Genomic DNA, 27,779 nt, shown 5'->3' with positions numbered 1-27,779 from the left:
CCCAGGAGGGGCTACCACTGTGGCAGCAAAGAAGGATGACCCGGCTGACTCCAGGCTTCTGGGCTTTTTGTTTGTTTGCTTCTTGAGTGTCTGTTCTAAACTTGGGTGTCTGAGAGGAGCTCTGGTCCCCAGGTTTGTCTTTTGTCGATTTAGCCAAATGAGAGAGGTCTGTCTGCCTACCTTTAAATCCCTGAGCCACTTTTCTACACGTAAGTAGGGAAAGGGCATGGCCAAAGGAAAAGCCATTGTCCTTGAAAGAGAGGTTCACTCCTCTGATGGAGAAAGGTTGCAGTGAAATAAACTTCAGGCTTGTGTTCTGATAAGAACTTTCTTCCTTTCTCTGGGGACAGCATATCTAACTGTTCACTTATATCTGACTTTCTTCTGAGGTTAACACCAGAGTGTGTAAGCTTTTATTAAAATAGTGAATTCTGTCTCATTGGCTCTGTCTTATTCGTTAGCACTCATAGAAAGAAAGACTTGGGGATGATGTTGTTGGGCTTCCTGGCCTGGATTTGTCATTTGTAGGAAAGAGACCTTTATAGTCCTTGAGAATACATGGGATGCTGGCATGGGCAGCACTAGAAATTCTGGCAGTCTTGTAACCCTAACATGGTGATGATAAGAAATTGAGGTAACTGAATTTAAAAAATACGGATCATAAATAGTGTCCTTATTGCTAGTTTTCTTGATTATTTTAAATATCATGCAATAGTCAAGTGATGTGATTTGCCATAATTTGCTGAATCTTTACTCATATCACTTCCAAAATTGGTGGGTATATGTGCTTCAGTCGTGTCTAACTCTTTGCGACTCCATGGACTGTAGCCTGCCAGGCTCCTCTGTCCATGGGATTCTCCAGGCAAAAATACTGGAGTGGGTTGCCATGCCCTCCTCCAGGGGATCTTCCCGACCAAGGGATCGAATCCACATCTCTCACATCTCCTGCATTGACAGTGGATTCTTTACCAGTAGAGCCACCTGGGAAGCTCTCCAAAATTGGCAAGTATATACAAAACACATTCAGAAATATCTCTAAGACCTCTTGTTCTTTTCTTCTGTTGGATTACTTTCTGAGGATGAATTTATAAAAATCATTAAATGGAGTAGTAAAGAATGAGGACTTTGAAACTAAATCACCTTACATCAATTGTGTTTCTTGCCCCCATTCTGTTGGATTGGCCAAAAAGTTCATTTGGGTTTTTCTGTAATATGTCACAGAAAAACACAAACTTTTTGGCCAGCTCAATAGCTATGAAGCCTAGCACTCATGAGCTTGCATCTCTGTGCCCTGTTTCCTAATTTGTAACATGTAAATGATAATAAGAACTTAATAGAGTTTTGTTTTGTGTTTTGAGGAGAAGTTCTAAATGAGCTTGTACGCTTAACCCTTGCTGAAGACCTGTTTGAACTACACAGGTCCACTTGCATGGAGATTTTTTTTAGGAGTAGATACCATGGCACTACACGGTGCGTGGTTGGTTGAATGAGAGGATAACAAGGAACCATGGATGCAGAGAGTTGACTGTAAGCTACAGGCAGATTTTCAACTGCATGACGGGTTGACAGCCCTAGTCCCCACATGGTTCAAGGGTCACCTGTCCAAGTAGAGTGTTTAGTACAACACCTGACATATAGGAAGCATTAGACAAGCAATAGTAAATGTATGTTTAATAATATCAATAGTAAATAATGAAAATACTATTTTTATCATTGCAGATTGAGAGTAGAAAAAATTTTTGATCAATTGAAGAGTAGTTAAAATTTTTTTTTGAAAGCACTGTACTTATTTATTTAGCCACTGGCAAAACTACTGAAATATTGCCTCTGTTTGGTTTGCCTTTCTTGGAAAACTTGCAAGGTGAAATATTTTTTTTCCATCTCTGTGGGTACTGATTTATCTTTTTTATGAGATGCACTTTAGAGTCTTTAAATTGTTTTAGTATCTCCTGTGTCATTTGATCATCCCTACAACTCAGCAGAGTTGGCAGAGCTGGTAATATTTATAGTCAAGTGAAAGGGAAGATAAAAGCAAAGTTCATAAAGGTCTGATGAGTGGTTTTCTCCCAGTCACTTGGCTAGTGTCTAGCAGTACTGGGATTTGAACCAAAGCATTTTGCTTTACTCTTGAAAACAATGACTCAAGAAGTGGTACCTCCTGGCATGAAAGGATTAACATTTCATTAAAAAATGGGGTAAAAAAAACCAAAAACATAAACTATGCATAACTTTTTCCTGTAAAAAGTTTATGACCTTAGGAGAATATGATTTAAACAACCTATAAGCTGCTTTATAGAGACCTTACATTCTAACTGACTCCTTGAAAGATGAATGAAGTGGCAAAGGATCACATTTAGAACTTGAAGGTTATTGTGGTCTTGCAAAGTATAGTTTAATGGCTGCAGTTTATTATAATTTTAAAACAAATTATATACATATACCTAAATTGAATTATTATAATTGACCTACACCACTATGTTAGTTCCAAATGTATAATGCTTTGCTATCTGTATACTCTACAAAATGATCGTCAAAAGTCTATTTACCATCTGTCACCATATGAAGTTATTACAGTGTTATTGACTCTATTCCTCAAGTTAGAGATTTCACCCCCAACAAACATTTATTTTGTAATTGGAAGTTCATACCTCTTAATCTCTCTCATCTGTTTACCCTATACCCCCACCCCTCTCACAGCCACGTTTGTGATATGTATCTATGAGTCTGTTTCTGTTTAGTAATGTTTGTTTAATTGTTTTTTAGATTCCACATATAAGGGATATAATATACTAATCTTCTTTCTCTGTCTGACTAATATAATGTCTAGTAGGTTTATCCACGCTGTTGCAAATATCAAGATTTCATTCTTGTTTATGGCTAAACGGTATTCCATTGTGTGTGGCTGTGCCTGTATGTGTATATATCACATCTTCATTCATCTATCAATGGACACTTATGTTGCTTCCATATCTTTGCTATGGAAAAAAAAAAAAAAGACTGCAATGAACATGGAGGGGTACATATCTGTTTTCAAATTAGTGTTTTTGTTTTTTTCAGAAAAGTACCCCAAAGTGGAATTGCTAGATCATGTAATAGTCCTCTGTGTGTGTATGTATGTGTGTGTGTTTAAACATATATGTATATATAAATATATATATATATAAACATATATATGTATGCAAATGTGTACTTGTTTTTTGACTAGGTCTTCATTTCAGCTTTCTCTAATTGCAGCAAGTGGGGGCCACTCTCTAGTTGCGGTGTGTGGGCTTCTCACTGTGGCAGCTTCTCTTGTTCCTGAGCGTGGGCTATAGGGTATGTGGGCTTCAGTAGTTGTGGCACATGGGCTCTGGAATGTGACACTCAGCAGCGGCATCTCACAGGCTTCATTGCCCCATAGCATGTGGGGCCCTCTCAGACCAGGGATCGAACCAGTGGTCCCTGCATTACAAGGGGAATAATTTTTGAGGAACCTCCATATTGTTATCCATAGTACTAGCTGTGCCAATTTACTTTCCTTCCACCTTACACTAGGATTCCCTTTTCCATACTTCCTTGTCAACACTTATCATTTGTTGTCTTTTGATAATAAACATTCTGATAGATATGAGGTGATCCCTCATTATGCTTGTGATTAGCCAGGTTGAGTATCTTTTCATGATTCTGTTGACCATCTGTATGTCTCTATGGAATAATACCTATTCAGGTCTTCTGCCCATTTTTTAATCAGGTTGTTTGTTTTTGATAAACTGTATGAGTTTTTTTTTTAATATTAACCCCTTATCAGACATATTATTTGAAATATATTCTTCCTCCATTTGGTAGGTGGCCTTCTTTTTTTAACAGTTTCCTTCACTGTGCAAAACAGTTTTATAGTTTGATGCAGCATCATTTGTTTAGTTTGGGATTTGTTTCATTTTCCTGGAGTGGTATATCCAAAAAATGCTCCTAAACAATGTCAAAGAGTTAGCGTATTGCCAACATTTTATTCTAGGACTTTCCTAATTTCAGGTCTTACTTTCAAGAGTTTAATATATTTGAGTTTAGTTTTATATATGTGTAAAGAGTAGTGCAGTTTAATTCTTTTACATGCAGCTATCCAGTTTTCTTAACATCATTTATAGAAAAGTTTATTTTTTCCACATTGTATGCTCTTGCTTTCTTTGTTGTAGCTTAATTGCCTGTATAAGCATAGGTTTATGTCTGGGCTCTCTATTTTGTTCCATTGATCTATTTATATGTTATTGTTGTTAGTACCATGCTGTTTTAATTGATAGTTTTAAAGTATAGTAACTTTAAAGTATACCTTGAAATCAGAGTGTTATATCTCCAGCTGTGTTTTTCTTTTTCAAGATAGCTTTGGCTATTTGGGGTCTTTTGTATTTTGATACAAATTTTAGAATTATTTCTTCTAGTTTAGTGAAAAAGTCCATTGCTATTTTGATAGGGATTGCACAGATGATGTAGATAGCCTTGGGTAGTATGATGACTTTCACAATATTTTTTTTTTCATTCCATTAACATGGTGTATCTTATCATTTGTTTGTGTCATCTTCAGTTTCTTTCATCAATATCATGGATTTACTAGAACAAGTCATTGTCTGTTTCATTAGATTTATTTCTAAGTATTTTATTCTTTCTGATGCCATAATAAATGGAATTGTTTCTTAATTTTTCTTTCTCGTGGTTTGTTGTTAGTGTAAGAAGCAAAACAAAGTTCTTTATAGTAATTTAGTCTCCTGCAATTTTACTGAATTCATCCTTTTGGGTACAGTAGTTCTTGATGGCATCTTTAGGATTTTCTATTTATAGTAGTGTGTCTTCTGCAAACAGTGACAGTTTTACTTATTCCCTTCCTACTTGAATTCCTTGTACTCCCTTTTATTATTATTACTATTTTTATCTGATTGTTGTGATTAGAACTTCTAATTCCTGTGTTAATAAAAGAGGTGATGATGGGCATCATCCTTATTTTGTTCCTGATCTTACAGGAAATACTTTCAACTTTTCACCATTGAGTGTTATGTTAGCTGTGGGTTTATCATAAATGGGCTTTATCATGTTGAGATATGTGTTCCCTCTGCACCCACTTTATTGAAAAATTTTTATCATAAATGGTGAATTTTGTCAAAAGCTTTTTCATCATCTATTGAGATGATCAGATGATTTTTATTCTTCACTTAGTTAATGTGGGATGTAACATTGATCAACTTGTGGATATTGAGCCATCCTTGCATCAGTGGAATAATTCCCACTTGAGGATGGTATATGATCCTTAGAACGCATTGCTGAATTCCATTTGCTCACATTTTGTTAAGGATTTTTGCCTCTGTGTCTATCAATGATATTGGCCTATAAATTTCTTCTTATTATTTATTTATTTTCTGTGTGTGTGTATGGTGTCTTTTGTCTGATTTTGGTATCTAGGTAATGCATAAATCATAGAATTAATTCAGAAGCATTTCTTCCTCTTCAATGTTTTGGAAAAGTTTGAGAAGATTAGGTGTGAAGTTTCCTTTAAATGTTGGTAGAACTCATCTTTGTAGTCCAGTCCTGATATTTTTGTTGTGGGGAGAGTTTTTAAAAATTACTGATGCATTTTCATTGCTGGAGATTAGTCTGTTTATATTTTCTATTTCTTATTGATTCAGCCATGTGTAATTGTATATTTCTAGCAATTTATCCATTTCTTCTAGGTTGTCCCTTTTATTGGTAAATAGTTGTTCATAGCAATCTGTAATGACCTTTATATCTCTGTGGTGTCAGCTTTAAATTCTCTTTCACTTCTGATTTTATTTATTTGGGCTCTCTTTTTATCCTAATGAGTATGGCCAAAGGTTTATCAATCTGATCTTTTAAAAAATCCAGCTCGTAGTCTCATTGATTTTTTTAACCATTTATCATTTATTTATTATTATTGTTTTTTACTTTACAATATTGTATTGGTTTTGTCATACATCAACATGAATCCGCCAGGGGTGTACACATGTTCTCCATCCTGAACCCCCCTCCCACCCCCTCCCCGTACCATCCCTCTGGGTCATCCCAGTGCACCAGCTGGAAGCATCCTGTATCCTGCATCAAACCTGGACTGGCAATTTGTTTCTTATATGATATTATACATGTTTCAATGCCATTCTCCCAAATCATCCCACCCTCTCCCTCTCCCACAGAGTCCAAAAGACTGTTCTATATATCTGTGTCTTTTTTGCTGTCTCGCATACAGGGTTATCGTTACTGTCTTTCTAAATTCCATATATATATATATGCATTAGTATACTGTATTGGTGTTTTTCTTTCTGGCTTACTTCACTCTGTATAATCGGCTCCAGTTTCATCCACCTCATTAGAACTGATTCAAATGTTTTCTTTTTAATGGCTGAGTAATACTCCATTGTGTATATGTACCATAGCCTTCTTATCCATTCATCTGCTGATGGACATCTAGGTTGCTTCCATGTCCTGGCTATTATAAACAGTGCTGCGATGAACATTGGGGTACATGTGTCTCTTTCAATTCTGGTTTCCTCACTGTGTATGCCCAGCAGTGGGATTCCTGGCTCATAAGGCAGTTCTATTTCCAGTTTTTCAGAAAAATAACGACCCAATCAAAAAATGGGCCAAAGAAATAAATAGACATTTCTCCAAAGAAGACATACAGATGGCTAACAAACACATGAAAAGATGCTCAACATCACTCATTATCAGAGAAATGCAAATCAAAACCACAATGAGGTACCATTTCACGCCAGTCAGAATGGCTGTGATCCAAAAGTCTACAAGCAATAAATGCTGGAGAGGATGTGGAGAAAAGGGAACCCTCTTACACTGTTGGTGGGAATGCAAACTAGTACAGCCACTATGGAGAACAGTGTGGAGATTCCTCATTGACTTTTTAAATGTATATTTCACTTATTTATGCCCTGATCTTAATTATTTTTTTCCGTCTACTGACTGAGTTTTGTTTGTGGTTGTTTTTCTAGATCCTTTTGATGTTAGGCTAGGTTGCCTCATGTAGGAGAGGTTCTTTAGGATTGAGCTACACTCTCCCCTCTAGTCACCAGGGCTCTCAGGGTGCCCATTGTATGAACTGGGTGGCCCCTCTGTTGTGGGAGAGCTGACTACCATTAGTATGCTGGTGGGCAAGGCTGGCCTGACCCGGTTGGCTGTCAGGAACTGCTTCATGTGGAGACTACTGCCCTGATGGTGGATGAGACTGGGCCCCAGTGCAATGGACTGTGTGTCTAGGGATCCCAGGCTGGGTGCAGGCCATTGGTGGCCTGGGTCCCAGGGCAGTTAGCTGTGAGGTCTGGGGTCCTGGGGCTGGTGTTGGCCCACTAGTTAGTGGGGCCAGATCCCCACATCACTTGTTGCTTGGTCTGAGGAATTCCAGGACTGGTACCTACTAGCTGCTAGACAAGTAATCCCCCAGTACGAGTAGGTTCGAGAACAGGATTCCAAATGGCCTCATGGTAAAATGATCTGCCCAAAATGGCTCCTGCTAACATGTGTATCCCTGGGAGAGTTGCATTTACCTCCAGTCTCTCCAGGAGGCTTTCCAAAATCAGTAAGTGGTTCTGATCAAGGCTCCTTTCAAGTTACTGTGTCTGTACAGGGTCGTGGAGTGTGAGTTTTGTGCACAGCCTTTGAGAGCAGAGTCTTTGTTTCCTATAGCCCTCTGGCTTTCCCACACACCAGTTCCATTGAACTTCAGAGCCATATGCCCTGGGGGCCTTTGCTTTTCCTCCTGGAGTAGGACCCTGGGCTGGGGAGCTCAATGTGGGGCTCAGACTTATTACACCTTGTGAAAATTTTCAGCAGTTATGATTTGTTGTTGTTGTTCAGTCGCTCAGTTGTGTCCGACTCTGCAACCCCATGGACTGTAGCATGCCAGGCAATTATGATTATCCTCCTGTTTGTAGGCTGCCTCCCAATGGATGTGTGTCTTGACCCCACTTATTGTCTCCACCCCTACTACCTGTCTCATTGTGACTCCTTCTTTATATCTTTAGTTGTAGAAAATATTTTCTGCTAATCTTCAGATTGTCCTCACTGATAATTGTTCTGTAAATAATCATTTTAGTGTGCTTATGGGAAGAAGTGAGTTCAGGGTCTTCTTACTTAAGCATTTTGGCTATACCTCCTTCTTAAATAATACCATTTAACCATCATCCAGGCATTAACTCTGTGCTCTCTTGGACTGTTGTACTACTCTGATAGAGAATCTGCATAGCCTGCGATGCTGAACTTCTAAGACACTTAGAACATGAAACTGTTATGTCTAATACAAATGGTCAGTGGCATATAAAGAAATTGAAGCTCCTCATTACTCATTAGAAATGCTTTAAACCACAATGAGGTTCTAATTCACACAGATAACATGGAAAAGACTGATAGCATCAAATGTCGGAGAAGATATGGAGAAGCCTGCATTGCTATTAAAATACAGTGGTATAAGTTCTTTAGAACATGGTGACACCTTTAAATGTTAAACATGAGCTTCTAATACAGCAACACTTATTCCTAAATGTCTCTAAATATTTACTCAAGAACAGTCACAACATATAACCACAAAACTCTTGTGCTGAAATACTCATAGAAGCTTTATTCTTAATTGACCTTTGGGGGGACAGTCCTCTATTGGTGTCCTTTGCTATACTAAGGGCAGAGGAACTGATTATCTTTCCAAGATATTTTTATATAGCAAATGGCCTTGGAAGATACAGACAGCATATCATCAAGAAGCATAGGGATGGTTTGTTTACTATTCAGTATATGAAGATAATATCTCTCTCTGGGAAAAAGGTCAGGTAGCTTTGCTTGAAGTCCTTTATAAAAGATTCAGACTCCCGAAGCTCAGAGATTGAAAGTGTTACTATAAGCTCATTGTACGTACCTGGACTGTGCTTTGTCACCACCTTGGACTTGAGGTGGTAAGGAGAGGACTCTGAGAGCACATTATGTTCTTACTGTACCCAGCTCTGAACCAGGGGCCTCACGTCTTCAGCCAGTATCCACACAACTGTAGCAGGCTGAACTCTTACACACAGAATAAACTCTCAGAGCCTCCATGGGGCTTGACAAGCCCCAAGCTAAAGATAGCCCAGATGTCCATCCAGAGGAAAATGGATAATTAAACTCTAATACATCCATTCAGTATAATGGTACTTAGCAATAAAAAGAATGAGTTTTGATACATGCCACAAACTGAATAAATATGAAAACTATTATTCTGGGTGAGAGAAAGGAGAGAGAAAAATGCATATTGTATAGTCTTTATATGAAATTCTAGTATAGGCAAAATTAGGTTACAGGTCAATGGTTACTTTATAGTAGAGGGAGAAGGGTTAATTGTAAAGGGACACAGGGTAACTTTCTTGAGTGATGAAAACATTCTGTATAGGGCTTCACATTTGTCCAATTTGATTAAACAGTTCATTTATGACCCAGTGTTTCACTATATTCAGAATGTATGACCATTAGAAATATCACAGTTTGAACTGAGAGTCAGACAACTGCACTCAGCTCTTTACTAGACACTTATTATCTGTGTAATTCTGGGGATAAGTTATTTAAATAAAGCTTCAGTTTCCTTACCTGTAAACAGCAATATAACAACAGCATCTTCATCATTGTGTGATTATGAGAATTAAATGAGCTAATGCATGTAGAGTGCTTAGAATAGTTTTTGGAGAATAGAAAATAATGAATGTTAGCTATTGTTTTTCATTGCGGTACTCTGCATGAATACCAGACAACTTGAATTTTGTAAAGTAGTCTGATAAAGAATTATATAACTATGCTTTAGTCACAGATAAAACGCCTGCAGAGGCAGAATCGCAACCCAGATATGTCTGATATCAGCCTGCATGTTCTTAACTCTTGCCATGGTTGGTCTGAAGATAGGAGAGATGGAAGTACCATCACATTGGTTTCAAAATATTGAGATTTTTTAAGAACTTTTTTCTCATTAAATCATACTGGCTACATGTGTTTTGAACTATGCCTAAATTTCTAGATTTTACCTCAAGAACCTCCTCTGCACTGGCCCATGGAGGGGTGTCGTCCAACACTACTTAACTTCCTTCCACTGTAGCATGGATATGTAGCCAGTTGCTCCTCAGCCAAATCACCCTGTGTGTTCTGGATGTTGAACTGTCAGTTTCAGGCTTCTGGTTATTACTTGGTTAAGATTTTTTTTCCTTGCCAGTTTAGCTGTTCCATATTTGTTTTTTATTACAGATGACATGTGATATTCCTAGAAGCTCAGAGCCTTTTTCTGAGAAGCTGAGAACTGCCAAGTTGAGAACTGTATCGACTTTATTTCTGTTATGAATGTTGTTAGGGTTCAGTAGGAAGAAACCTATCTATTTCATTTCTGAATGATAACAATTAAATGGTCAATAGAATATATTATAAGGTATAGGTACATGTGTATAAAACAGTGTAAAATCAATCTTGCCTTGAAGAAAGCTAACTCAATATTTTTTTTATCATGGTCACGTGAATAACTTAATTGAAACCAGTGAGAACAGTGATAAGTAGAGTTTTTAGGCACTAAGAACCCTGTCTAAGAGAAAGATCCCAAATATCAGGGTTCAGTGACCTCCTGTTTTCTCAGCATCTTTGTCTGCAGCCATCTGCTCACCTAAACTAGGTATTCCTTCTCAGTCATTGGCTATCCATGGTAAATGATTATAATCTTTGTTTTCTACCTTTTTACAAAAGTTACTTTCATATTATTTCCCTTTCCTTTCCACTATATTCACTCATCCTTTCCTCCTTTCTGGATACCCACTATACCCCAGGCCCTTTTTTGGAGTTCTGGGTATATAACAATGCTTAAAAATCAGACTTGCTTTTGGGGAGTTCCACATAAATATATACATTTTTCCTTTTTATTTATAGTCACCAGCACTGGATATGGAACTCAAATGGAGCTAAGCCATGGCTCTTTCTTTTTATTTATACTTCATTGGACTGATGATCCCACAAATCCTTTCAAACCTCCTCGTGGGATCAATTCCCTTATGCCCTTTCTCTGCATCTCTCAAGGCAAAGAGGCATTATGCCAGTGAGATGAAATCATTCCATCCCCACAGCATGCTTACCTTGCTTCAGGAAATGACTTTGGACCCTAGGACCCTGCTTGTATCTGTACTCTGTATGCATGTGTGTGTGTGCTAAGTTGCTTCAGTCGTGTCCAACTCCTTGTGACTCCATGGACTGTAGCCTGCCCAGCTCCTCTGTCCATGGGATTTTCCAGGCAAGAAAAATGGAGTGGATTGCCAAGATCCCCCTTCAGGGGGATCTTCCCGACTCAGGGATCGCACCTGCGTCTCTTACATCCACCTGCACTGCAGGCAGGTTCTATGTGCTCCTCCCTATATGCCTGTGGAGCAGAGCCCTGAAGCTCCGCATTTCAGCAGAAACACTGGAGTGGAGCTGTGAACAGGGAGATCAGGGGAGGGTTTTGTGTTCATGTCTGTGTCCCTTGGCTCTCTTGGGTATTTGGCACATAATTCCAGGCAGCTGACTTCACCGCCTCTGTTTTCTCCCTGTTTCCCCTTTTCTTCAACCCAATTGTCTTCTTTTTCCTCCTCCTCCTCTTCTTCCTGTTTCCTTATCCATCCTCTTCTTTTCCCTCCTTGTCTTCCTCTTTCTTACCCCCGTCTCCCCCTTTCCTCCTCCTTCTCTTCTGTTTCTCCTCTTCCTACTCTCTCTGTTTTTCTCTCCTCCTCTTTTTATTTTTGTAAATATCATGTGATCTTTCAAATAAACACAAAAAACAGAGGGGATACTGCAGTAAATCCCCGTGTATTCATCACAGAACCGCAACAACAGTCAATATACAGCCAGTGTATATTCACATGTACTCCACATGTTTTTCTCTCACCTTTGCCCATTTCAAAGTAAACCCAGAGATTTATTTTTTTTGATACTTCAGTATGTTTTCTAAGAGATACTCTTAATATAACACACCAACACACACAGTAGTTCCCCACAATCATCCTACTGGGCTCTCCTTTTTTTCTTGAAGTCTTCTTAAAATTTTAAAATGTTTTTTCCACTCTTTTTTTAACTTTTGCAATTTACTGTTGAAAAAAATAGATTACTTACTATTTTTGTAGAATTTCTTACATTTGGATTTTGCTTTCATCTCTGCAATGTTGACTTGCATGTGTATTTTCTGTACTTCCTGTAAATTAGTTAATACCTCCAAAAGCTTAGTCAGGGTTTACGCTGTTCTTTCTTTCTCTTTATTTTCCTCTCCTCTCCTTTTCTTTTCATTTCCTCTTTCTTTCATACTTTTTCTCCCTCCTTCCTTACTTTCCTTCCTCCCTACCCCCCCTTTTTTCCCTTTCTTTGTGTGGGAATCTGTTTATTGATCTGACAAAACATTTACCAGTTGATACTGTACATTTACCAGTGCCTCATATCCAAAGACAGATATCTGCCTTTAATTTTGTGAGATGTTAAGATCACAAATGAAAATGTTTCTATTTAGGGAGGAACAAATACTGGGGGCAAAGAAGCTAAATTGATGTTTAATTTTTACTCTGAAAACTCATCTTTTTGTATACTCTTATGCAGACTCACATATACAATGTCATTGTCTAAATTAAGGCAAATAACTTATAATTTCTAAAACAAACAAAGAAAGAGGATGGTGGAAGAGAAGGAAGAGGACAAGAAGAAAGGGAAAGATTAGCAATAGTTCCAGTATCATCCCCCTGACCTACTGTCTCTAAAGTTCTCATCAGCCTGCCACCTCAGGGTTTTAGTAGCTATTGGTGATGATAGTAGAGACCCAGTATTTCACCTGATGTTTAAACAAATTTCTAATAAGTTGACTAGTATTCTAAAATTTCAACCTAAATATAATTCTTGGAATGGCATAAACAGAATTTCAGAGAAGTAGAATGTCATTAATGAAGGGGTTCCTGCTGAGGGGTCAGTTAGCAGACAAGGCATCTATATGAGTGTCTTTTTCTTACTCTTGTAGTCATTGCCAGAAAGATTGTTTCACCAATAAATTTACTGTTTGTGTAGAAGAAGCAGCCTAACCCATATAAATAGAAACTTAGCCTAAGAAATCAGAAATGTAGGTGACAGAGGAAATCTAGGTGAGAAGCGGAAACTGAATCTGCGCACTGTAATAAGCCCCGTCTTCTTGTTTGGTGTATCAGGGTTTCTTGTGTGAGTTTCAGAAGCACTGTTCTTCCCTGTGCTCAATTGGCTGGCAGTACCTACAATAGATTTCTCTTGGAAGTCAAGTTCTTGATTGAGTCTCTCAGAACACCTTCTACACATTGGGGGTGGGTGAAACTTGGGTCTGAACTATAGTTCCTTCCAATTTGGTGCCTTGTATGCATTGTGTAATAGATATATATATAGGTTTTTCCCTGGTGGCTCAGACGGTAAAGCATCTGTCTACAATGCGGGAGACCCGGGTTCGATCCCTGGGTTGGGAAGATCCCCTGGAGAAGGAAATGGTAATCCACTCCAGGACTATTGCCTGGAAAATCCCATGGACAGAGGAGCCTGGTAGGCTATAGCACATGCGGTTGCAAAGAGTCGCATGACTAAGTGACTTTGCTTTCGCTTTCTATGCATTGTATAAAACCTACCCCTGCTAAAACATGTTGACTCACTGCAGTATCATTGCCTGCACCCATCTTGAAATAAAAAATGGACGTGCAGAGAAAAACCCAGCTGTGCCAATTAAGTGGTCTTCTGGGAAGCATTCTCCATGGAAAATGGTAAGAAATGAGGATTTGTGGTCAGACATCCTTTTATTCTTTGCTAGAGTTGTTTTGCAATGGCACCCCATTCCAGTACTCTTGCCTGGAAAATCCCATGGGTGGAGGAACCTGGAAGGCTGCAGTCCATGGGGTCGCTGAGGGTCGGACACGACTGAGTGACTTCACTTTCACTTTTCACTTTCATGCATTGGAGGAGGAAATGGCAACCCACTCCAGTTCTCTTGCCTGGAGAATCCCAGGGACAGGGATGGGGGAGCCTGGTGGGCTGCTATCTATGGGGTCGCACAGAGTCGGACACGACTGAAGTGACTTAGCAGCAGCAGCAGAATTGTTTTCGCATCTATAGCAGGATACTCACTGAGTTCACTGCAGAACATACTGTTAGTGGTTTGAGTCACAATTTAGTCATCCAAAGTGGAGGCTCAGTTATTTTATTGTGTTCTTTTGTTGCTGTTCCTCTGCCAGCTTTTTGGCAATGTCTCTGGGCATTCACTTTTCCACTCAAGAAAAGGTCAGGGGAAACTATGATGGTGGTTGACAAACTGTCCATTTTCTCCTTTCAGGAAACTCACGTGAAACATTCGTTGGAGTATGAGGATGTAAAACTCAGGGCTAGCATGAACTTTGAGGTTATTTGTGGCTCTAAACTCAAGTTGGAAATAGAAATAAACAAAGGGAAAGCTCCAGGTTCGTGGCTTTTCCGTGTGCAGCTGTGGACGGAACCATTTAGTGAACGGTCTCTAAATGAAGTAACAGAGGGATGGGAAATGGTACCCACGAAAGCACTGGGAAGTTTTAGCATGAAACCGTGAAAAGTGCTTAGCACAGAGCTGTTGCCCAGGAAGAGCATAGTAGGTGCAGGCTGCCTATTGCACTATGACAAAAACCACCATTGTTCTTTGCACAAGTGGCTTGACTCATTCAGTTCTTACTTAGCCTCAGCTCCAAACAGAGGCCCAGTGGCAGTGAAGGCCTTTGGTCTCAATCCGGAACTTCTGACTTTTCTTCTACTGGTGTTTCTTGGTGTGATTTGTTACCAGATTCTATGAATGGGGAGGTCACTGTCCAAAAAAAAAAAGCCACAAAAGAAATTTGCATAAAATAGAGTTTTATTTTACCATTAACATTCATCTTAGAAAGCTGGACCCATGAGAGAGAAAAAAAAAATCTCTCTGAGGTAGTTATTTACATATTTTTAAATTACGGGAGGGAGTACAGTAGCATTTTCATAAGGCTTGCCTGGTCACTGTAGTGTTTTGAGAACTTGCAACATTTTCTAGTGCTCCAGGATATCCTCTTTACCTAGCTAGATGCTTTCCCTACATCCTCTTTACCCGGCATCTAGCAGTTCCGTCACCACTTGAATATGCCCCGACTCTCTCTGCGACATATCTTTTTCTTGTTTTTGTTAAAGCATTTATCATTTGCAAACTACCCAAGCATTAATATTTTAGTTAATTATATACAGTACCACTCAGGACTTTAGCCTCAAGAAATTTTTACGTTTGTGGCTTTATGGTCAATAAAATGTATTTCTGTAGTGCAAAAGCCCAGTCTGCACGAGCATGTCTACTTCCAAGAGGTCTTCCTGATGCAAATAACTGTCATTAATATGTGACATCAAAATAAAAATTATAATTTATGAATCCACTAGAAACATAGGATAAACACCTGGCCAGTTGTTCATATCTGCTTTTGGGTAGGTTTCTCAGCTCACTGGCAAGTATCTTTGGTTTGTTTCCTGCTTAAGCCCAAACCCCTCTTTCTTTTAGTTTAATTTTGCAATAGGATTATTTCTATTAATAATTTCAGATCCATAACTTCTTACATTTTCTATTCTTTTTTTCTCCCTAATAGTTTGCTCTTACAGATTACCTAAGGCATATATTCTGAGAAAATAGTATATTAAAATCAGCAAGATAAGTAGGTCTTTCAAAGAGAGAAGACCTCGCTAGCAGAACAAACACTAGAAATTCTGGTTGTGAGAGAGTTTGTGTAGAGCAGCTGATAGTTTATTCAACAAAAGCTTACAGGAGTGTGCATTTAAAGATAAATACTGGACTGTTTGGGTAAAAATAAAAATACATCAGAAAATCAGGAGATTTTAAAAGGAAAGCTTCTTTGCATGCTGAGGAAATAAAAAAAATAATTAATGCTTTGGAGTTCTCATTTTATCTAAATCTCAAACCCTTTCCTGGGAAATGTGATGAAAAGGATGAACTTCATTCAAGAAAAGAATATAACGACATCTCAGTTCATCAGAAAGCCTGAAAGAATGAGGTGTTAACTGTGAACTGATTGAAAATGTTTTCTTTTTTTTTTATTTTAATCTACATTGTTAAAAATATTTCTTGAAACTACCCTTCTTTGCAATTTTGTTGGGGAGAAAGCATTCTTATGCTTGTCCCTTGAGATGTTGTAAAATGGTACATGGATAAGAAGTGCAGTATTCAAAAAAGCCTGGGAAACATTGATTATCAAGCTTTTTAGTTAAATAGATATTGAATGTGTCACTTAGAAAAAAGTGTACAGTATTCTTGGCTTGGCTAACTCACAGCTCAGTAGTATTTTCACATCACTACCCCATTTTTATTCTGCTGTTATTTGTATGCTGGATAATTGGCTCAGGACCACAAAATGACTAGAGTAATTGCAGAATATGTGTGTGCAGATATGTGCGTGCCTGTATATGTGTATGTGTTGGGAATGTGTGAAACATCTGATACAATTGAGTTCCATCTCTCTTTGAGAGCAAATGAACTTTCTCAGGAATTCTCCCATATACTTAACATTTTTATTGACATATAGTTGATTTATAGTTTTGTGTTATTTTCAGATATACAGCAGGCGATTCAGTTATATCTACATAATTGTGCTCTACAGTAGGTCCTTGTTGTTTAACTATTTTATATACAGTAATGTGTGTCACTTAATCCCAAACTCTTCATTTGCCTGACTTTCCCCTTTGGTAACCATAAATTTGTTATCTGTGTCTATGGGTTGATTTTTGTTTTGTAAATAAGTTCATTTTTGTTATTTTATATGTGGAACCAATAAACTCTTTTCTTACATCTCATCATGTAGAATTGTAACCCTGGCCTGTTCCTAAATTAGTGCTCGTTGAGGAGGAAATTGAGTTGTCTTAGATAAATGAGGATTGAGTCAGTGAGGCTCAGGAAATGTCCAGAAGCCCGTCCTCCTGCAGTGGCCGCCGGTACCAGAAGAGGCCAGATCTCAGTTAGGGGAGGAGGGTAGGGTGGTAGATGAAAAACCAGAGACTCTGAACTTGGTGCACAGTTGCATTTACCACGGTAGGGGAAATAAAGTTAGCCTTTTGTTGTTGTTAATGAACTTGATGTTGTTGCCGAAACACAGCCTCTGATCACTGGTACTGAACAGAAATGCAGAGACAGAGTTTTGGGTGAAGTAGAAAAGAGTAGCTTTTATCGCTTTGCCTGGCAGAGGGGGCCACAGCGAGCTAATGCCCTCAAGACCATGTGAGGGGGTTGTGAGGAGCTTTATAGTGTTCAAGAAACAGGGCGTGGTCAGCAGGAGGATCATTCTCGGACTGGTTGGCATCAAGGTGGAGTTTCAAGCATCCTCGTTCTTCTGGTTTCAACCGTCTAGGGTCTATGTACTTGTCGTCAGCAGTTTTCCCCTGGAGGGGGTCTGCTTCCTGTAAAAACAGCTTAGACCTTTGTCAATATCTTTTGGGTAACTGGGAGTTCAGTGATTCTGTCATGTGGCAAATTTATGGTCTAAATTCTTACCAGTTCTCTAGCCAACAGCAACTCTTTGTTTCTACATCTTCACATTTACCAAACATTAACTCTTCAGCTAGCATTTTACTTAAGATAAAGACACAGGGGCCATACACAGTTTCATTATGAGGCTACATTTTCCAAGTCCTAGTGGCCCCAAAGACAAATGTGCGCCTTTTCCTCACAGCCTTTAATAAGCTAATATATCTGTCTGGTGACTGTTCCAAAGAGGGATAAAGCCTATAATGTTTCACACGTAATAAAGTATTTCATCATTTAAAATATTGCAATTATTTTTCAAGGCATTCCATCTGATATGAATGTCTTTATAAAAGTAGTTGAAAAACTGCTGTCTTGAATTACTAGTCTGAACCTGTTTCATAATGTATATTTTGTAATGGTCATAACACCTTCAAGATTGCCTTTTTAAGTACTATAAAAAATAAGAGAAATTTGTAAAGTAGCAGGTTATAAAAGTAATATTAGAAAATGAATTGCCTTATATCCGTAAGTATAGTAAAATGTTAATATGAGAACCTAGTGAGTTCACTGTAAAATTCTTTCATCCTTGCTCTACATTTAAATTTTTTCATGACAGAAAGTTGGACAATAATAAACAACCACAACAAAACGAGGAATAATTTTTTTGTATGCAACCATAAACCAGTGGAAGTACTCAGGAAAGAAAGCCATACTTACAATTGCAAAACCAAGTAAAATACCAAATGCTAACTTTCCACAAAACACTCAAAACTCACGTGAGAAAAATTTTAAGACAGCATTAAAGGAAACAAAAATAGACGAGCAAATGGAAAGTCACACATGGGCATTCTCACCTTTGTAGAGACTTGTGTTCTAGCTAAGTGCTACAGCATATACAAATACAGTGTAAACCCAGGAAATGTGATAACAATTTTTTTTTCTCTTCTCAAGATAGGTAAGTAGTTAGTAAAACTCATTTGAGTACATAAACAAAAACTACCAGAACATTTGGGGAGGGGGAGGAATAATAATTATAGTGAGAGAGAGGTTAAATCTACCAGTTATTAAAATACATTATAAAGACTTTATAAATGAAACTGTAGTGTTGGCTCATGAATAAACAAATCAAACAGTGAAATAAATGTTAAAAATCCAGAAATATATCTAATTACACATGGAAACAGTATATAATAAAGGACACACTTCATATCAGTGAGAAAAGTTGAACTGACGTATGTTACAATAACTAGTTATATGAAAAAAGATAAAATTTTAATTCTTCACATTGCACACCAGAATATATTCCAGGTGGATGAAACATCTAAGTTTAAAAAATAAAATTATATAAGTGCTAGAAGAAAGCATGGATAAAAATCATTCTATACTCTGGGAGTGGGGCATTTTTTCTAGCTATGATTGAAAATCCAGAGGCAGTAATAAGAAAATAAATTGATTTTTTTAAGAAAAAGTGTTTTTATCTAATATAATTTTATGCAGAAAATATCTAAAGTGAGTAAAAGAAAAATGACAAACTAGGAAAAATATTTGCAACTTAATCTGAAAGAATGAATATACTTTATTAATAAAACTATTTTTTAAAACAGAAGAAAATGACTTTTAATTAAAACATATAGCATAAAATAAATACAATAGCTTTGAACTGTATGCAAATATATTCAACCTCCCCTGTAGTAAGAAAAATGCAAATAAAAATATACTGTTACAGCATTTCTCACCTATATGACGGAAATCCAAGTTTGAGGACATGCTCAGTTGTCAAGTTGTTGGGAAATGAACTCTCACTCTTTGCTCGTGGGAGAGCAAATTAGTGCAACCCCATTAGAGGGGAATTTGCCAATATTTAGCAAAAAACTCTTGAGCACAGCAATCGCCTTTCTCAGACTAAATGACCAAAATATTCAGATAAGAACTGAGAAACACACATTTTCCATGGCTGTTCATTGCACTACATTTTTAGACTGTTGGTTAACATGATTATTATTCTAAGAATGTTACCTGTTTATTACAGAATTGAGGAAATAAATAGTTATAATGGTGTCATTAAGAACCAGGATTTTCCTCATTAAAAAAAAAAAAAAAAAAGAGGCAGACATGTAAGGGTGTCGAGATAAGCAAAAACCCTGTGGTCCAGAATTTGAATTGGAGGGAGCAGTGCAGATTCATGACAGATTTTATCTTCTCCCAAACAGATCCCTGCTCTATACACACTGCACAGGTCTAGACCCAGTGAAGAGCAGTGAGCACAAGGTTGATTGGTACTTGAATGGTATACATATGAAACACAGAAGTGTCTGCCATTTGAGATACTAACGTGTGCTCTGTAAAGCAAAAATACGAATTCACATAATTTGGGGAAATTCTGAACTTCCACCTTGGAAATTATACTTTATGTTAAATACTCTGAAACAATCTCTCAGTAAAGAAATCAAGTAATGTTGAACACAGTGGCTGTGGGAAGCACTCTGTTTTGTAGGGGAATGGACTGGGATTGTAGAATCCCTGTTGTTTCATTCCTATACAAATGTGTCATTGAAAATAGTCTGGGCAGTGCTGCTGTGAAAGTGAAACTCAGTCTGTGGTTAACTATTTGTCGTAGAGGTTCGGGAGTTCTAAAGAGAGTTCCTGGTATTATCATGTACTTAATGAATGACTAATACAAGTGTTTTTTAGAATCTATCAGATATAAATTCTGTGTTCAGTGCTGGGAATGTAACGGGTGTGAAAAGGAAAGGAAAGTCTGGTAAAGCATTAAAATGCAGTGATACTATTAATTTGATTATAAAGATTTGAAACATTTTATGAAGATCTTTGTGATCAAGAAGCTAAGTATAAGCAACAATTGTACTATGCCATGGAGTGAGAATTAAATTATGATGAGCAAAAGCAAGGAGGGACATTTCTGGCAAAGCAAAGAGCTTGAGCAAAGATAACTTAATATTAGAGTTGATGTTTACAGGAAAAATAGCCATACTTGTCTGGAGCAAAATATATATGTGTGCGTGCCTGTATGCTAAGTTGCTTCAGTCGTGTCCAACTCTGCAACCCTATGGACTGTAGCCCGCCAGGCTCCTCTGTCCATGGGATTCTCCAGGCAAGAATACCGGGGTTGGTTGCCACACCCTCCTTCAGGGACTCTTCCCAAAATGTGTGTGTGTGTGTGTGTGTGTGTGTGTGTGAGATTGTGAATTCTAGGAAGAAGGTGAGGTAGGGCCAATGAAGTCAGAGAAATGTTGCTTCTGGGTTCTGGAAGCAGGGGTTGTTATCATTGCTATTCCCATACATGACCTTGGGAAGGTGATTTCATTTCTGTGAGGCTCAGCTTTCCCATCTGTATAATGAGTACTAACAATATTTAAGTCACAAAGTGAGGATAAAATAAAAAATCATGTATATAAAGCTTTCAGCACAGTGGAGGGCACTTAATCGCTGCTGGTTCTTACTGTTACTAGGCAGAGAGGAACAAAGTGATGAATATCCTCCATTGTCAAGGGAAAGTATTTGGATTTCATTTTGCAGGCAGTGAAGAACATTGCAGAATTCTGAGCATGAGGGTGAAGTGTTTAGCTCTGTGGTTTGGAAATATGAACATGGAAGAATGAGTGAATGAAGAGGGACACCTGGCATTGTGTCCTGATTGGAGACGAGGAAGCAGAAATGGGACACTTGTAGTGTGGCCAAAACTGTTCACTTTTTAAGAGATTTTGGCTATTCGTTAGATATATGTATGTAGGAGGGTGGACTAAGAGACAAGAAAGAATTAAAAAAAAAAGACATCAGGGTTTCCAGCCTGAGCATCTGAGTTGCCAGTAATACCAAAACCTGAGACAGACAACACAGGAAGAAGGGCAGGTATATAGAAGAAGGTAGTGATTTCAGGGGTAGTATTTAGTTAGTTTTCTCTTACTTTTTTTGGTCCATCCCCTTCTAGAATAAGTGAGCTTTGAAGATTTGAATGTGGTGGCCCAGCTTCTAATCCCATTAATCCCTTGACTCTCTGGGACCACTGTGTTTTAGAAAGAATGTTGGCTTATTACAAAGGTTGTGATTGTGATCATTAGAAGTGCTGCTTCTGAGATCTATCAAATATATCAGAAATGAACTCCCAGTAATGAACTCCAGTAATGAACAAATAGCCAGGAATGAACTCCAAAGTCAAACACCCAAAACCATCAAAGCAACTCAACATGGTAGCCAAATGTAGATATGTGGCCTGCAGGACTGTGTTCCTCAAAGCATTGCTTTCTTTAAGCAGAGTTGAAAGTAAATGCAAATTGAAACATTCTCCTCAACACCAGTGTTTGTGTGTGTTCCTTGTTTCCATGTGCAGGACAGGAGAGAATTGGGAAAGACTCCAACTATGAGCAGGAGGGCAAAGTTCAGTTTGTGATTGACGCGGTGTATGCCATGGCTCACGCCCTTCACCACATGAACAAGGATCTCTGTGCTGACTACCGGGGTGTCTGTCCAGAGATGGAGCAAGCTGGGGGCAAGAAGTTGTTGAAGTATATCCGCAATGTGAATTTCAATGGTGAGTCTCCGTGTTTTTTCATCCCCCTCAGGCTGACATGGGGAGTTTATGTTTTAGAAAAACAACACCTAGAGAATGCCATGCAACTCTAGTATGTCTAAAGTATTATATGTAAAACGCTCATAATGACAGTGAAGCATTGATACCAAAGTACTTTATGAATCTAAGAAGTCACATTATGGCAAGTATGATTTTAATGCTCTTATATATTTACCAATATTCTAATATGCTGACATGTGGTAAACCAGATAACCAGAACATCCAATAGTATAACTCTGGGTGATACATAACTTGGTGGCATTTAAGTCTTTTGGCAAGACAGAAATGTGTCATAATCATCTGGTATATTTTTAAACAAATATTTCAAAATTCCAATATCTTGATCATGCGATATATTTTGCTTGCGCTCATTAAACATATTTAAACATCTCTATTCCAGTCTTTTTTGGAATCCTAAGTGCTGATATTCTGGTTTCATTGGTTAAGTAGTCAGATTACAGTTTACTCTTGAGTATGTGGATTATATCGTTTCAAATGATAGTATAAATCCTAAATGTCTTATTTAGCAGTGAGTGAGCAAATGAATAAATAAATTGGGGAGGGTTATAGTTTACCTGGGGCTGTCCTGGTGGCTCAGAGGGTAGAGAGTCAGCCTGCACTGTGGGAGACCCAGGTTCAATCCCTGAATCTGGAAGATCCCCTGGAGAAAGAAATGGTAACCCACTCCAGTATTCTTGCCTGGAGAATCCCCACGGACAGAGGAGCCTGTAAGGCTACAGTCCATGGGGTTGATAAGAGTCAGACATAACTGTGCGACTTCACTTGCACTTTCATGGTTTACCCTCTTTTTCTTAAAATAGAAGTTTTTTTTTTTTTTTTTTGCCAAATTTTTCCTTGGTGAACATCAGTAATAAGAGGAAAAGGAAGGGCCAGTTCTCTTTGTGCTCAAGTTAATTGAAATAATGATTATCATTTTCTGTAACACCAAAATCTCATATTAGAAACTTATTTCTCAAGGTATAATACTTTGGTAGAAATTAATAAAGAAAGAAAGTGAAGTCACTCAGTCGTGTCTGACTCTTTGCGATCCCATGAACTGTAGTCTACCAGGCTTCTCTGTCCATGGGATTTTCCAGGCACAGGTATTGGAATGGGTTGCCATTTCCTTCTCCAGGGGATCTTCCTGACCCAGGGATGAAACCCAGGTCTCCTGCGTTGCAGGCAGACACTTTACCCTCTGAGCCACCAGGGAAGCCCAGAAATTAAATAAATGAGTAGAGATGAGTGAGGAATATAATAGGAGATTTATAATGAGCATTGGCTGACACAGTTTTGGAGACTGACATGCCCCCACGACCTGCCACCTATAAGCTGGAGAACCAGAGAACCAGCGGGGTGCTTTAGTCCAAGTGCACAGGCCTTGGGGTCAGAGGGTCAGTGGTGTAAGTTCTGATCTGCTTCTGAAAGCCAGAGAACTAGGAGCACCAATGTCTGAAGGCAGGAGAGGATGGGTGTCTGCTCAAGCAGAAAGAGTGAATTTGCCCTTCTTCTGCCTTTGGTTCTAGTCATACTTTCTAGGGATTTGGTGGCGCCAGCCCACATTGGGGAGGGTCACCTGCTTCATTCTGTTCAGCAACTCAACAATTCTTTATTCACTTTAACCATTCTTCCAGGAACAATGTCATATATACACTGAAATCAAGTTTTGCCAGCTGTCAGGGCTTCTGCAGTCAAGCTGACACATAAAATTAACCATCTTGAATGTCAATTATATCTTGATTAAAAAAGTAATCTCTACATGGGATAATGCAAAATTTTATACAGTAATAAACCTAATATATTGCATATGAATAATGTAACCATACTGCAGGGAGTGAGGGAAAAAAAAGAATGCAAGTAATTTTTGAAGACAGTATTTAACTGTATACTGTCAGTCTGAAGATATGAAGAGTAGTACACAGATAGTGCACAGTAGCTAGAAGTTAGTATGTTTTTTCCCCACAATTCTGAGGCTTATTTATGTGCATAAGAGAACTGAGAGATTTAATAAAAAATATTGCAGATAATGAGCATCAGGTGTCTCATTGTCAGGGAGAGAAATGACTAGTAAGGATGGGAGAAAATTAAAGTAACACTGTGTTGACTATACCAACATGCAGTATACGCACACAGTCGGAGAGATACAGAAATGGATAGGGTTACGTCTGTATGCGCACAAACCTCTACTGTTAGTTCTGTCCACTGAGAGTACCTAGGAGTGATGACATCCTGATAGAAATAACTGCACCTTCATTCGCATCTTATTTATAAATACCATTCTCCAACGAAATAGAGCTAGGGATCTCTAGTGGAACTCTTAATTCAGGGGCTGGAGCAGGGCAAGTAGAAGATGAGCTTGAAACCGTGTTGTGCCACAAAGTAAGAAAGTGCTCAAAAATTGATGGGACCATGTCGAAGGGGCAAAGGAACCAGCTTGAAGAAGATCCCACCAGCTAATTCTAGACCAATAATGGATTTAACTGATATAATATAATAAATATCAATGAGTTCATGCTCACAGAAATAAATAATTGAACACATACATGCGGGAGAAGGGACAACATGATGGGAGGATGCAAAAATGGAGATATGAAATTCACCAAAGACCTCAGTAATAATTACTTAAGGTAAGAATCATCAATGGATGCTAAAATTCTGGGGCTAGAGTAAGATGAGAAATAAGATATTTTCATAGCATCAAAGTGTCATTCATCATGGAACAGATTAATTACAAAGGGGAAAAGAGCAACTTTGAAGTAGAAAAACCTGGAACACAGTACTTAACCAAGTTATCTAGGTTAATGTCACCAATAATGAGACTTAACAGCATCACATGCTGCTAATCATGAGAGAGATATAAGTCAAAACTTCAGTGAGTACCACTTCACACTAGTCAGAATTATCATTATCAAAAAGTCTGCAAATAATAAATGCTGGAGAGTTTTTGGAGAAAACAGAATCCTTCTACACAGTTGGTGAGAATGTAAATTGGTGCAGTTACTGTGCAGAACAGTATGAAAGTTCCTTAAAAAACTAAAAATTGTGCTACTATAATATATGATCCATCAATCCCACCCCTGGGCATGTATCCAGTCAGTCAGTCAGTTCAGTCGCTCAGTCATGTCCGACTCTTTGCAACCCCATGAATCGCAGCACGCCAGGCCTCCCTGTCCATCACCAACTCCCGGAGTTCACTCAGACTCACGTCCATAGAGTCAGTGATGCCATCCAGCCATCTCATCCTCTGTCGTCCAATTCTCCTCCTGCCCCCAGTCCTTCCCAGCATCAGTCTTTTCCAATGAGTCAACTCTTCACATGAGGTGGCCAAAGTACTGGAGTGTCAACTTTAGCATCATTCCTTCCAAAGAAATCCCAGGGCTGATCTCCTTCAGAATGGACTGGTTGGATCTCCTTGCAGTCCAAGGGACTCTCAAGAGTCTTCTCCAGCACCACAGTTCAAAAGCATCAATTCTTCGGTGCTCAGCCTTCTTCACAGTCCAACTCTCACATCCATACACGACCACAGGAAAAACCATAGCCTTGACTAGATGGACCATAATTTGAAAAGATACATGCACACGAATGTTTATTGCAGCACTATTAGAGTACTAAGACATGGAAGCAACCTGAATGCCCATCGGCAGGTGAATGGATAAAGAAGACATGGTAGATATATTGATATGTACAATGGAATATTACTCAGCTGTAAAAGTGCAACCATTCCATTTGCAGCAACATGGATAGACCTAGGGATTATTATATAAAGTGAAGCAAATGAGACAGAGAAAGACAAGTATCATATGATATCACTTGTATGTGGAATCTAAAAATAATGATACAAATGAACTTATTTATAAAACAGAGACCGACTTTGAAAACAAACTTATGGTTTCTGAAGTGGAAAGGTGATGGAGGGGATAAATTAGGATTTGGGAATAATATACACATATTACTATATATAAAATAGATAATGGACAATGACTTACTATAGCACAGGGAACTAAGTATTTTGTAATTATCTATATGGGGAAAAAGCTGTGTATATAAATCTGAGTCACTTTGCTGTATACCTGAAACTAACACAACATTGTAAATCAACTATACTTTAACAAAAATAAATAAATTTTAAAAAGATACCCTGAGAAGGTTACAGCATCACTTCTGAGGTCTTATTGCCAAAAATATATAACCTCCATTTAATCATGAAGGAACATCAGACATCCAAATTGAAGGGTATTTAAAACATAACTGGCTCATACTCTTCAAAAGTGTCCAGGTCAGGAGAAAGACAGATGGATGAATTGTTCCAGACTGGAAGGAATTTAGGAGACATTACTATTAAATGCTATATGGAAACATTGATCTTAAACCAAAAAAAGATATGAATGGGACAGTTATTTTAAGAACATCTGTTGATTAGTTTTAAGTAGCATGATAACAATGTTAATTTCCTGGTTTAGATAATTATGGTTTAAAAAATCTTCTTGCTTCTTTTAAATAATAACCCATTTAAACCCACAATATTGAATCAATCTTTCAGGAGTTACTTAGCATCAGGGTGAAGAAAAATCATATCCAGTTTGGGAACCAACAGTTTCCAAGCTGAGATGGAGACAAAATTGACTGTGAATACAACCAGAAAAATAATTCAACTACAAATCACCTTCTTTTTGTAGTTTTCTTGCTCATCATACAGAATCTCCTAAAATATATAATTTTCCCAGAACCAGGTACATATAAATTTCATCATATATCCTGGGGTCATTTGCTAGGCTTTGTATTCTGGTCCATAGATAAACATCACCATTCAGAGGCCAGTAACAAAAAAAATTGGTCATTTTGAGAATATTTTTGGTGATTCTCATCTGATTCTTCTTCCGTAGAGTGCTTGTAGACTCATTTAGTTAAGATGGTCTTACCCGCTGATGAGCCAGAATTGCTGAGTTACTGACTGGACTCAGGGTCTATGTCCCAAATAAATATTATGTGCCGGAAACTGTTCTAAGTACTTTTTTGTATACTGGCTTCTTTAATATTTATAATCCCAGATGGCTTAGGTATAGTTATTTTCCTTCTTTTTTTTTTTTTTTCAACAGATAAACTAATTTATAGAGAAACTAAGAATCTTGGTGTTTAAAGCCACGTGGTTTTGTAGTGATGATGCTGTTATTGTTACCTCGGGTACCTAACTTCGTGGCCTGCTTTCTTGACTTTAATTAAGCGTTTGAGAGAAATGGCTTATTCCTGCTATTCCATCATGGAACACGGACTCTGTGGGAGAGCACAGGCAGGGCCAATTCATTCCCTTTCTCTGTTGTCATTGTAATCATGCTCTGATGTCAACACAATCTCCTTTCTCTGAGGAAATTCTTTCTGCCACGTGGACAGGCAGGAGACTTCCAGGGCCGTGTGACATTTGTTAATAGCAGGGCTCAACGGTTTTATAAAGCAGGAAAAAAAAAAAAAACTGTTAGATTTAGTTAAGTGGCTTTCATGTCACTTTAATTGAGCAATTATTAGGGTGAAAAGAAATTTGACTTTTTGTACTCATTCAGTGTCCTGACTTTTAGACAAATTAATCAGATGCTAGGGAGGAGAAAATATTTGTCCAACACTTTACAGCTAGCACATGACAGAGACAGACCTATAAGTTAAGATTCTTTTTTGTGAAAAATGTCACCT

General features: G+C 38.1%; 1 protein-coding gene across 3 annotated transcripts in view; it reads left to right on the top strand.

Moving 5' to 3' along the window:
• GRM7 (glutamate metabotropic receptor 7) overlaps positions 1–27,779 on the top strand; it is a 935,064-nt gene that overhangs the window by 602,845 nt on the left and 304,440 nt on the right. For all 3 annotated transcript variants that reach the window (XR_009732459.1, XM_061396349.1, XM_061396348.1), the window contains exon 6: positions 21,858–22,058. Coding sequence is in view for 2 of the 3 variants with exons in the window: in XM_061396349.1 (XP_061252333.1) it covers positions 21,858–22,058 (201 nt within the window). In the remaining variant the exon portion in view is untranslated. The remainder of the gene's footprint in view (positions 1–21,857; positions 22,059–27,779) is intronic.

Source organism: Bos javanicus, chromosome 22, assembly GCF_032452875.1.
Source record: "Bos javanicus breed banteng chromosome 22, ARS-OSU_banteng_1.0, whole genome shotgun sequence".
Lineage (NCBI taxonomy): Eukaryota > Metazoa > Chordata > Mammalia > Artiodactyla > Bovidae > Bos > Bos javanicus.
This window is presented reverse-complemented; position numbering and strand designations above follow the sequence as displayed.